The 12,758-nt window shown below is 35.2% G+C and overlaps 2 protein-coding genes across 6 annotated transcripts; both read right to left on the bottom strand.

Annotated features, from left to right (window-relative positions):
* Positions 1 to 2,367: 2,367 nt before the first annotated feature.
* LOC107832684 (cyclase-like protein 3) lies at positions 2,368 to 6,784 on the bottom strand. Of its 5 annotated transcripts, XM_016660712.2 has the most exons (7): positions 6,050 to 6,781; positions 5,907 to 5,951; positions 5,082 to 5,154; positions 4,780 to 4,954; positions 3,969 to 4,075; positions 2,659 to 2,695; positions 2,372 to 2,534 (listed from the first exon to the last, which is right to left on the bottom strand). In XM_016660712.2, exons 1-7 carry the CDS (start codon positions 6,429 to 6,431, stop codon positions 2,514 to 2,516), a joined length of 840 nt encoding a protein of 279 aa, XP_016516198.1. In that variant the 5' UTR covers positions 6,432 to 6,781; the 3' UTR covers positions 2,372 to 2,513. The 5 variants fall into 5 exon arrangements, with proteins under 5 accessions (XP_016516130.1, XP_016516198.1, XP_016516064.1 ...); XM_016660644.2 differs by having other exon boundaries at positions 2,368 to 2,695; positions 6,050 to 6,782; XM_016660578.2 differs by lacking the exons at positions 2,372 to 2,534; positions 2,659 to 2,695 and adding an exon at positions 3,552 to 3,803 and having other exon boundaries at positions 6,050 to 6,784.
* Positions 6,785 to 7,216: 432 nt separating this feature from the next.
* On the bottom strand, positions 7,217 to 10,547 carry LOC107832592 (D-3-phosphoglycerate dehydrogenase 1, chloroplastic). Its single transcript, XM_016660482.2, has 5 exons — positions 9,837 to 10,547; positions 8,835 to 9,211; positions 8,510 to 8,620; positions 8,335 to 8,430; positions 7,217 to 8,045 (listed from the first exon to the last, which is right to left on the bottom strand). Exons 1-5 carry the CDS (start codon positions 10,378 to 10,380, stop codon positions 7,374 to 7,376), a joined length of 1,800 nt encoding a protein of 599 aa, XP_016515968.2. The 5' UTR covers positions 10,381 to 10,547; the 3' UTR covers positions 7,217 to 7,373.
* Positions 10,548 to 12,758: the final 2,211 nt, after the last annotated feature.

Raw genomic sequence — 12,758 nt, forward strand, 5'->3', positions numbered from 1 at the left:
TCTTATGGACATACAAAATTTCAAGCCAATCGGTGTATGAAAAAAATTCAACAGAATTAGCTTTTACTTAACACACGAAAAAATGGATATTATCACAAATTTGTATTGCATGACCCCAAAATGCCATAAAATGAACCCACCATTTATAGCGAAGCAATAAATATTGACTACTAGGTCGTTTCTATGGACCTACAAAATTTCAGGCCAATCGGAGTCCATCAATTTTTTTTAAGAAATCACCATGTAACTAATACACACAAAAAAGTGGATATAATTATAAGTTCGTGTTGCATGACCCCAAAACGCCATAAAATAAATCTGAAAGTTACAGCGAAGCAATAAGTAACGGTTATTGGGCCATTTCTTATGGACCTATAAAATTTCAAGCCAATCGGAGTACGTAAAAAATTCTACAAAATTAGCTTGTACTAATACACACGAAAAAATGGATATTATCACAAATTTGTATTGCATGACCCCGAAATACCATAAAATGAACCCAAAATTTATGGTGAAGCAATAAATATTGATTACTAGGGCGTTTCCTATGGATCTACAAAATTTCAAGCCTATCGGAGTCCATCAATATTTTTTCGAAATCAGCATGTAACTAATACACACGAAAAAGTGGATATAATCATAAGTTCGTGTTGCATGATCCAAAAATGCCATAAAATAAACTTGAACGTTATGGCGAACCAATAGGTATTGGTGACTAAGCCGTTTCCTATGGAACTACAAAATTTCAAGCCAATCAGAGTTCGTCAAAAAAGTTTCTACAGAATCAACATGTACTAATACACACAAAAAAATAGATATAATTACAAATTCGTGTTGCATGACCCCGAAACACCATAAAATAAATATGAAAGTCATTGCGAAGCAATAAGTATTGGTCACCAGGTCGTTTCCTATGGATATACAAAATTTCAGGCCAATCAGAGTTCATAAAAACTTTTACAAAATCGACATGTACTAATACCTGCGAAAAAGTTTCATGGGCCATGACATAGGAATTAATTATAATGTCCAATTTTATATATTTATATACATGATGATTTTCTTGAATTTGATTGACAGACTCCGATTGCTTAAAAATTGGTGAAACTATCGGATAAGGACTTGTGACCAAATACTTACCCCGACAAATGTCATTTTTTGGGTTTTGAAGTCATAATATAAGAATTAATTTTTACGTTCATTTTTCGTGTATACATGATGGTTTTCGTGAATTTGGGTTACGGGCTTCGATTGACCTAAAAATTGGTGGAACTATTGGATATAGCCTTGTGAGCAATACTAACCATGACTAACATCGTTTTTTGACGTTTCGGTGTAGTGAAACAGGAATTAGAGACATTTTTTCATGTGTTTTATATACATGATAAATTTTTTGAATTTTGTGAACGGACTAACCATCAGATACGGCTGAGCAATACTCACCATGACTAATATTTTTTTTTTTACGTTTCAGGGTCATGACACGTGAATTAATTATTATGTTTATTTTTTGTGTGTTTTATATACATGATGATTTTCTTGAATTTAGTTGATGGATTTCAATTGGCCTAAAAATTGGTGAAACCAAAGGATGCGGAAATGTTCAAATTTTGTAAGAAGAAGAAACTCAACTTATCGACTCAAAACCGAAAATTCAAAATATCCAATCTGATTAATTCGAAACCAAATTTGAAAAATCTATTATGCCGAGCTTATATGGATTGGATTTGGATTGCAATTTTTTTATCCGAAAATCGAATATCCAAACCAAAATTTTCATAGCCAATTCGAACGGCCCGAATGCCCCTTAAGTTTGGACCTTGGAATTTTTTCCCACGAAGAGACAGGGATTTTTACCTAGCTATATTATTAGAAACTTATTTACCTATGTTCTCTATGTTTTGTAGTTTTTAATAAATATCTAGGTTTTTATTACAAATTATGTAGATTTCTCCTTAAAATGCCCACGCCCCATTATTAATGCCTTCAATTAAGGGATTTAATTACATCCTTTTCTTTTTTTCCCCTCTTCCCTTCTCTCCTTTTTTTTTTACATCAAAATCCCTAAATCTATGTCGGAATCTCCATCTTTTCTCTTCCCACCATTGTCGACAACTTTAGATTATTAAAAAAATCATCAATTGCATTGTTTTTTTCTGGGAGACTGGACAACACTGAAAATGAAGAAATATTCAGGAATTGTATGATAATTGTATCATAATTGTATTTGAATAGTATCAGATACATCAATGCTTAAAACATAATTGTATCATACTTGTATCACAATTGTATCTATATGGTACATTAATACCCAAATACCTGGTATAATACTAATAAATTAATATATAATTATCATATATTTGTGATACAAACTGTGAAATTCGTCACGAACTCACAACTGCTCGAATACAATTCCTTCAACAATTATGATACATATACAATTATAATACAAGCACGATACATTTCTTAAAAATTGTGATACAATTATGATCTCCATCTTCTTCAAGTTTGAGTCACAACTCCATACTGAAAATCTAATATAATCGTATTATAATTGTATTAGCATTGCATCAAGTATTATTTTGGGTATTGATGTATCATATACAAGTCACATACAATAAACACTTAGAAAGAAAGAAAACAAGATTCAAAACTTACCAACAACTTGATTCTAAAGCAATATTCCGAATTTCTTCTGCATTGTATCAATAAGAAAGAGAGATTATGGGTGATTAGTAAGAAAGAGGGAAATTGGGTTTGAAAAGCTTAGAAAAAAAGAAAAGAATCGATAATTTTGGGGGAGATAACAACGGTTATAAAAAATTAAGAGAGGTTTTGGGTGATTATCGAGAGAGAAAATATTTTTGAAATCCTTTGGAAAAGGAACAAAATCTTAAATGTAGGGGTTATTGGAAATGGGGGTGGGTGTCATGTAACTGATAGACTAAATTTAAGGGATCTTGAATTTTCTTCTTTTTTATGATTTTATATATAACTTGTAAATATAGATATACAAAGTAATTAATATGGAACCTAAATAAAAGAGGTAAATAGGTTTCTATTATAGTATAACTAGGTAAAAATCCCTAAGAAGAAACATCAATTTTCGAACTCCTTATCTATGACCCTATTCAGATTACCATCGCGAAATGCTATTAGCTAGTATAAGTTTTTGTTGATTAATTTGATAGACATGTGAAGCATGGATGCGCTTACTTTTAGGACTGAATGTACCTACACACCAGCAAGGGGTGGCGGTGCAGTTGGCTAGCGCGTAGGTCAAGAGTTCGAGCCTCTCTCACCCCATAACATATTTTTTTGATACCGTTTATTCTAGCTCTGTAAAATGCATTAACAGAGTTGTGATGCTGAAAATACATTCTACTTCGATCAATACATCTTAGTCGTTGATTCGACGTCATGGCTGTAGGTACAGCGATCCCATAGAGTAGCTCATTCTGGACTAACATTCGAGAGTTCGAGCCTCTCTCACCCCATAACATATTTTTTCAAATACCATTTCTTCTTGTTGTGCAAAATGCATTCCCTCTTAATCTCTCCGATTCAGGCCAAGTGCAGAGAGATTGACTACGAGAACTCTCAGCTTCAGAGAAGACTTGTACAGAAGGGAGAGGGAGACGAGAACGTATTATGACGTTTAAAATGAACTCATGCAAAGCTTATACAGAATACTATTTGTAAATGCCACTCTTAGAGAAGTAATAACTAATTCTCTTAGCTTTTGCGCTGTAATTGACTTCCAACTTGACCTGATTTCTGCTTGTGAGCTAGTGTGGCTGTCACTGCAGTCATGTGTCTCAGAGGTCACAAATCAGTAAGGCAAGAAGAATAGTTAGGAATACTTCGTGGACATTCTTAGTTAACGAAACTGGTTGAAATTTTGACAATTTTCTGTTTTCCATGAAAAGTATCAGATGCTTTTACAAGATTACTGGAATAGGATGCACCTGGCAGGTGAACCATCTCCATGATTCAGCCTCAGAGGTAGACAGTGAATTGTGTAAACTCCTGGGACGGCATCATCAAGCTTGAGGCCTTCCACCGGAATTATATCCTGATGCATAGTAAAAGAATCCTTAACAGTTAGTAACCAAGTAAAAGCATAGATAAAACAAAGAGTGTTAGAAGAAAATATTGAAAGCAAGCTTTGAAGCGTGAAAAAACACTGTCCTTGAAGAAATATTGCTTGTATAGCAATTAGGGAAATAAAAACAAGTTTCTTCAGGGTTCCGTTTTGCTTGATATAACATTGCTTGTCTCCGCATTTAGGGGAATACAAACAAGTTTCTTTGAGATACAACCCAAACAGATGCTGCAAAACTTAACCACCTCTCGGGGAAATCCTGAAAAGTTGAATTTATAGAAGTGAAACTAGGTCTATTCTGAATACACATACAATTTCATTAACAGACATATTCGCTTTTATTCAAAAAAAAATATTAACTATTCTTCTAAATTACTTGGAGAGCTTTACTTATAAAAGCCTTCAAAAAGCCTTTGGGCGCCAATGCGGGACTTCTCACTTTATATTACAAAACACAAAAGAAAGAGGACTCTATTAAGAATTCTAAGAGAAAGAAGAACACTTGCTGCTCAATATGGTGGAGAAGCGAAAAGGATTAGCAAAAAGAGTAGCAAGTGAAATTTGTAGATATTATGCAGCTGATAGTAAACAAGAAACTTAAAATACTATTCTTCAACCAAGGGGTTTTCAATCTTACAGGTAAACCGAAATGGGCAAATGGATGTTATACTTACTTTAGGAGCCAGAAGAAGTTGATGAACTTTAGTGAGCTCATCCTTGGGATTAATTGCGACTGACAAGTAATCAACACCAACCAGTTTGATGTCGGAATTCTGGACCAGATACTCTGCTCCATCTGAGGTGAATGCTGTATAGGAAGAATCAAATTCTTTCTTGTGCATCAGCCTCCTGTTTGGACCAACATATATTACATTCAACACCACACGGATGACAAAACAAAAGAACCAACTAGTGTAGGCATTTTAGCAGGGTTGGACCAAATAATTGCCTCCAATATGAACAGAGGAATAAGTACCTGTCGGTGTTTAATGTTCGGAAAAGAACACGTTTTACTCCTCGGGGTATGTTCAATGACCTCATAACTTCAGCTGATGAACAAGAAGAAAAGCAAAACTCTTAGGTTTCTTCCCATTGAGAGCAAAATAATAGTTAAGGAGAGAAAGAGCTTACTACTTGGTGCCAAACTATACTGTATGGGGTAGAAAAAGAGTCATCTAGTAAGAATTTTGGCGATGCATATGGAAAGAAAAATGTCAGTAGGCCGTCGAATTAATATTTGGCTTTATAGTCGGCAAACAAAATGGCTTAGTTTAATTTAAGTCTTTACATCTAGTAATTATCTCAACCATTTAAAATATGAAAATTTCCAAATACCGTTATACCTTTGAGGTGAAATTTTGTCTCTTTAACTTATTAACCTACTGCAGTAAGCACTCTTGTCCTAAAACCTTAGGTGATAAAATAATTTAAAAATTAAAACTAACAAGGGTCCTAAAGAAATACAAGCTTTAAGGCAACTAAAGTTAGAAAAAGATAGGTTAAAGTAACTGAATAATTGATGTTTTCCACAACATCTGAAAACGAAAAACAGTCAAAATTGATGTTTTGTTTCCAGAAAATGCCTTTCAGCACTGAAAACTTGCCAATTTTTTCAAAACCAAATTCAGACAAACATTATTTTTCAGAAATCAAAAATAAACCAACACATATGCTTACTATTAAACAAAATGCATTAATAAGCAACAACAACAAAAGCCGGTGTAATTCCACAAGTGAAGTCTGGAAAATGCTTTAATAAGATATGCAATAATTTCTTCTTTTTTTTACAGAAGGACCATACCTGTAATATTCTTGTCCCGTGGAGTGTCCACTACAAGAACAGGACCTAAATTTACAAAACTAAAGTTATCCCAAATTTCTGAAACAGATGATTTTTCAGTTTTAGAGGGAAAAAGAATAAAGAGATGGGCAAAAGCATTGTACCATTTAAGGTTCGGAGATCAAGCGAAACGACATCGTAACCGAGCTCGAAAAGAGTCTCATTGAAATGTCCAGGAGCATCAACGTGTGTACCAGAATGAGTAGAAAGGTTAAAAAACGAATAATTTGAGAGATCACCCAATTTGATGCTTGTCTGAAGTCTTATGAAGTTGCCTAACCCATTTTTTGAACCGTAAGCTGGCAATTCAGGAACATACTTATGAGAAACGTCAATTACTTTCTTTTGCCTGTAATTTCTCTCTTCTCTCGTGATTTTTTGAAAGTCAGAAGTGCTCACTGCCCCGGCGGCGGCGGCGACGGAGACAAGCGCCAGTACGGCGGCGAGCGGCAGCAGGAGAGGGAACAGTGTGTGACTGGTGGTCATGGTGGTGATGGGGTTTTTTCTTTCTTTTTTTTTTTTTTTGGAAGGAGAAGAAGAGAGGACTGAAGAGACAGAGGTGAAAAGTGATGAAATAGTTCTATGCAGATTGGTGACTGTAGTTTTATTTAACGGCAAATTTGGCAATTGAAAGCAGATACATGCAACTATGCAAAGTCTTGGACAAATAATTGGAGTTGGAATAGGGAAAAAAATTTATTGAAGGTAAAATTGGATTTAAAAGTCTGGAAGAAATATTATTGTGTTTGGAATGTTGTGCTTCTTTTAGAATGAAAAAAAAAGAAGTTAAGGTTGATTATTTGTGAGTGAAGGTTTTAGAGGTTTCGAAAATTTCATTTGAAATACACATTCACGCTAGCTTGCATGAATGTGAGTGTAAGTAAAATTTTCATCCAAAAACTGATTTAAACCAGTGCTTGCGAATTTGAAATTTTTTTAAAAAAAAAATTCCAGGACATTGATCATATTTCATAAACAAACAATATTTTTAAAAAAATTGAAAAAATAAGCCAAAATCTATGCCAAACGTGAAATACCGTATTGGCTTTCCCCCCTTTGGTGTATCCATGCGCTACCAGAATTTGGCTAAATACTGTTTGTACTTTGTTTATATCAAGGTCCCCTAGTACAAATGTGAAATCTTGGGGCAAAGGACTGCAAACTCGGGCTTCTAGTATCTGATAGAACAATCACCAATTAAAGTTTGGCAGAAGAAAAATCCAATGCTGAACACCCCCCCCACCCACCCACCCCACCCCCCCAAAAAAAAAAAGCCCAAAAAGATTGTCAAATTGACAACCAAATGTACTACACTTCTAATTTCACATCCAAATTATTTTTGTATCCTGCACTAGACTACTACTGGTAAACAAATAACATCATCAAAATTTTGCTTTGTAGCGAATTCAGACAGAAATCAAACAGTTCTTATAATTTAAGGTAAACAAACTCCTCAACAGCAGGAATTTCCCCAATCCTCTTCAATGACTCCTTGCTTGGTTGCTCATCCACCCCAATAGCCATAACCGCGTGCTTCCTTGGAGCAATCCTTCCAACACTCATGAAACTTACATTCACATTCTCCTCAGACAAGATGCTACCCACCTTCCCGATCATTCCTGGTTGATCAACCTGTCTGCAGAGAATGATGCTGCCTTCCAAGCTCACATCCACTTCAAAGGATCCCACTTTAGTCAAATGAGGGATTCCATCTTTTACCCTGCCCTCCACTCTAATCTCTCCAGAATCAGAAATAGCACTGGCAAATTTGGACTCCACATTGGCAATCTGAACCCGAATGAACTCGAGCGGACTTTCTGGTGAACCATTTAGATGAGATCTTTCTTCAGCTATTCTTAGTCCTCTCTGTTTAGCAGTGAAATCTGCATTGACCAAGTTCACAAAGGCACTGGAAATAGGCTCAATCAATCCTTTAGTTATCATGGCACGAAGCAATCTTGTGTCAAGATCATCAGGTGCTCTAGCTGAACCATACGTCACTTTCACTGATTTCACACCACTTCCACCTGCGACTAGTTGGACAGCAAGTCTACCAAGTTTTTCAGCCAGTTCGACAAAAGGCTTCAGCTCGGAGAGCACCTGCATTATAGAGAGATAGAAATGATATTTCCTTTCATTAATTCCACAAATCACAACCAAATTAATCTTCCAAGACCCCCTTCCTCAAAAAACAATTGAAAAATAACAACGGATTTATCTACACATCCGGAGGAGACTCTTGTACAATTACCAATAATTGGTCAATTTGAAACATGCAAGAATTAACTAAGTGGGCAGGCTAATTAGTTGAAGGCACTGTATGGAGCCTTTCATAATTTGAACTAAGATGTTAAAGGGATTATAACCAGTAAATATTCAGCGCATTTACCTCGGCAGGCACCATTGGAGCATTGACAGCAGTAGCAGCAAGCTCTCCTTTCAAAGCTCCAACAACAGCTTCTGCTATCTCAATGGCCACCCCTTCCTGAACAAGAAGTTCAGACAGTATCACAATATGTATCAACTGGTAAAAAGTGTGACACTAGTGCAGACATCACACAGACCTGCGCTTCCATAGTACTAGCACCAAGATGAGGCGTTGCAGTTACATTCTCATGTTGAATCAACTTACTATCCTTTGATGGCGGCTCCACAGTGAAGACATCAAGTGCTGCCTGCAAAATTTATTCGTACTTCAATACAGATAAGCTATGGCAAAAGCCTATTTTATAGTTTAATCCAGGATTGGACAAGAAAGGTGGAAAGTAAATATTTGTTTTAGACTCTCAACTGTCAAACAGACATGAATATCAGCAAAATACACAGAAAGATGCAAAATACACAGAAAGATGCAGTTTGACAAATAAGTGCATAATATATAGCCAGGACCTGTGCCACAATTCCAGCATCAAGTGCCCTGACCAAAGCATCTTCATCAATCACTCCTCCACGAGCAACATTGACAATTCGCACTCCCTTTTTCATCTTTGCGAAAGTTTCATCATTTAGGACCTTCTTAGTTGCAGGTGTAAGGGGCATGTGAAGTGAGATAAAATCTGCAGATGCAATGGCTTCATCAAAGCTAACAAGCTCCACCCCAATGGCACGTGCACGGTCAGCAGGGGCATATGGATCATGAGCAATAACATGCATGCCAAGCCCCTTAGCTCGCCTGGCAACTTCTGATCCAACCTTCCCAAAACCCATCACAGCAAGTGTTTTGCCAACTAGGGAGACACCAACATATTTGTTTCTCAGCCACTTTCCTGGAAACAATATCATGGGAAAGTTTCAACAGTACAACTCCAGGTGCAAACACAACCAGGATAACAGAGGAACTATTAGCAGCCATAAATATGTACATGCAATCAATAGAGGTTTCCTGACTAGTTCTCCCATAAAAAATTTCCAATTTCACATTCCTAACAATAGCAAATTCATTCAAAGCATTTCCTTCCATTAGAATATTACTTTGCCAGTTACTTAATGTTTAGTGTTCCGCCCACGGGAGATGAAACACTCTAGCATTTTGATGCCTACATTGAAGAACCGCCAAAGCCAAGCGGATTGTTCAGCCCGTCCTAGTCTGAGGATAAGTACGCCGTACTATTACAAACAGATCCGCATATATTCTCATTAAATAAGGGTAAGAACGACTATAATATTTTCTCTCTTCCAAATAAATCATCTGAACAACTGAACCAATTTATAATAGATCGGATACCATAGCCGCAAAGCAATGGTTTTTTAGCAGAATTTACGTCTAGATAATCTCATATTCAAACTAAAATACTCTCACATTGACAAAACAGATAAAATTCAGGAAATAACTACGAACGTCATTTGTATAGATAAAACTACAAAAAAAAAAAACGTGTACAATATACTAACCAGCTTTCACGGAAGCATCGGCTTGAGCAATATTTCGAGCCATAGCGGTGAGTAATGCGATTCCGTGCTCCGCAGCAGCAACAGTGTTAGCAGTGGGCGCGTTAACAACAAGGCATCCATGCTCAGTCGCAGCTGCAAGATCCACATTATCAATTCCCACACCAGCTCGTCCAACAACTTTAAGCCGTCCACCGGACGACTCGAAGACTTCACGGCTCACCTTCGTACCACTACGTACAATCAACGCATCACACAATGAGATCTTATTGCGGAGTTCCTCAGGACTCAGGTTATAAGAACAATCCACGTCAGCGAATTCCTTTAGGAGATCTACCCCTGCCTCGCCGAGTTTTTCAGCTACAAGGACCGTAGGTTTTGCGCCCATGGAGAATATAACGAAACGGGGGTACTGACGCTGATCGCGGCCGGGAGACACGGCGGCGACGGCGAAAGCGGAGGAGGAAGCGAGGCGTGTTTTCCATGAGAGAGAGGTGCGGGAGGGTTTGGTTGAGAAATTTATAGTCGAAGAAGCAGATGTCGCCATTTTTACAGATGATTTTTCAGCGTTTATTTTAATACAGAGTGCTAAATCGGTGTGGCGAAGGAGAAGTAGGTGTGTAGGAGGCGGAGAGGGAGGAAGAAAGAAATGAATTATATATCCGAATTCCGAGGAGCAATTATAGAGAGGTTAAGGTGGTGCTTTGTCTTGGAATGAGATGAAAACACAAGAAAATAGTTTTTCAAAAAATGGTCAACACTTCTTGAAAACAAACATAATTTGGTTGATTTAATTTGAAAGTAATATTGAATATAAAGCTTTTCTATATAACGCCGTAAACTGTAAAAGTAAAATTTATTTTTTAAGTTATATTTTATATTTTTATAATAGTTTTTTTTACATATAACAACAATAGTCATATTTATAACATAATGCTCTTTTTGTAAAATTACCCCTCTATAACAATCATATAGAATTGTTATGACTACCAATAATAATTCCAAAAATATGCACACAATTATTTCTATTAAATAACATTTCTATCATGCATAAAATATAAGATTTTAAGATTTGCACATGATATCTTTTTTCATTGGACAAATTCCAAAAAATATTTAAATAGAAAATTTAACTGTTAATCTCTTAGATTGTCTTCAAGAAAAAATTAATGGATACCTTTTTGCTGAAAATTTGGACATGAATCTTCTCCAGGCGTTACATCACTAGTGAGAGAATGAAATCTACGAAACAAGCTACAATTACAAAGTTCTTCCATCAATCTTGAAAAATTTATTTTCTAGGTACTTTTAAAATGTTTGCCTTAAAATTTATATCTTTATGCTTTTAGTTATGAATTTAGGCAAAATACATAAGTTACCCCCTAAACGATGGACCAAATCTAGATTACACACTTTTTGCGGACGAAAATCACATTACACACTCAACCTTTCCAAAGTGTATCTAATACACACTAGTTTGCCCGCGTGGACAGTACATGTTTTTTTCCAATAAATGAGTCGCGTGAACAAAAGAATTTTTGTGTCAGATGTCAATTTTTTTTAGTTTTTAAATTTTTAAAATTAAGTCATCTTCTTCCTTGTTTAAAAAATCCTGCCATGGCTGCTCCTTGAGACCTTGGCACTTAGATCCACTTCTTTCCACCATCCGATCTCCTGCTTCTCAAATAAACCCACCACGATTTCTCATCTCTTTTCATTGATTAGTTTTTAGTTTTTTTTTTTTTTTTTTTTTTTGCAGATCTTTGGGCGAGAAATTGTGACTAGATCCAATAATTAAAGTTTTTTATAGCTCTCACAACCATTAAAGCTTGCCTCAAGCTTTTGCATAAAAGATTATTTTTTTCGTGGAGAATCTTAGTTTGAGCTTTTGGCGTGGCAGTGTCTAACTTTTCGAAAAAAAAATTCCAACCATTAAAACTTAACTCAAGCTTTTGCACATAAGTACATTCTTTAATTTTATTAATGAATGAATTTTTAAATAACTAAAATGTAAAGTTCTTAGTTTTCTTCTCTAAGAAATATACTTTCTTCCTTATTATTACAAATTCATTGCTTCAGTTGTGGGAATTGGAATGACACAAAACAAAACATTGAAACATGGAATGATCGTTAATGGTAGTTGAACTTTTACAGAAGAGAAATGGAAAATGAGTTGGATCTGGGCTAAAAATTTCTTATTCAATTTCAATGAAAAAGATGGATTTTTGGGTGTGTTTCTAGTATTTTTGTTAGTAAAAGGTGGGGGAAGAGGCTATGGTGGTTGATGGTGAAGAGAGGAGATGGACGACAGCAATGGTGGTTTAGAACTTTAGACGGAGAAGATGAGGGGTATAGTTGTAATTTTAATTATTTTATTTTTTAATAAAAAATAATGACATGTGTCACTGTTTGATTGGTGAAGGAAAAAGTAGTGTGTATTAGATACACTTTGGAAAAGTTGAGTGTGTAATGTAATTTTCGTCCATAAAAAATCTGTAACAGGGATTTGGTCCATAATTTAGGGGGTAACTTATGTATTTTGCCATGAATTTATTAATAATGTATTAGCTTTCTTCAATAGTTAACTAGTGAAATATGCATATCTTTTGAGATTTTAAATTTCAATAATTTTCTTATCTTTTATATGTAACATGAAAAAAGAAAAAATAATAAATTTTTGAATAATTTTTATCTATAACGGCCAAAAAATATTTAAATGTCAAATATTGTTATAGGTATATAATAGTCATTCACTTTAAAAGTCAAAAATAAATGGGATCAAACTAGGGTGTTATAGAGAGGGTTTACTGTATTAAGCAAGATAACTTTCTAATGAACTATGACCTGCTTATTCATTTTATTTATTTAGCTTATAATGATTTTGATGTATGTTGTTATTTCCTTTGGTCCATTTTATTAGTGTTT

This window comes from Nicotiana tabacum, chromosome 5 (genome assembly GCF_000715075.1).
Source record: "Nicotiana tabacum cultivar K326 chromosome 5, ASM71507v2, whole genome shotgun sequence".
Taxonomy (NCBI): Eukaryota; Viridiplantae; Streptophyta; class Magnoliopsida; order Solanales; family Solanaceae; genus Nicotiana; species Nicotiana tabacum.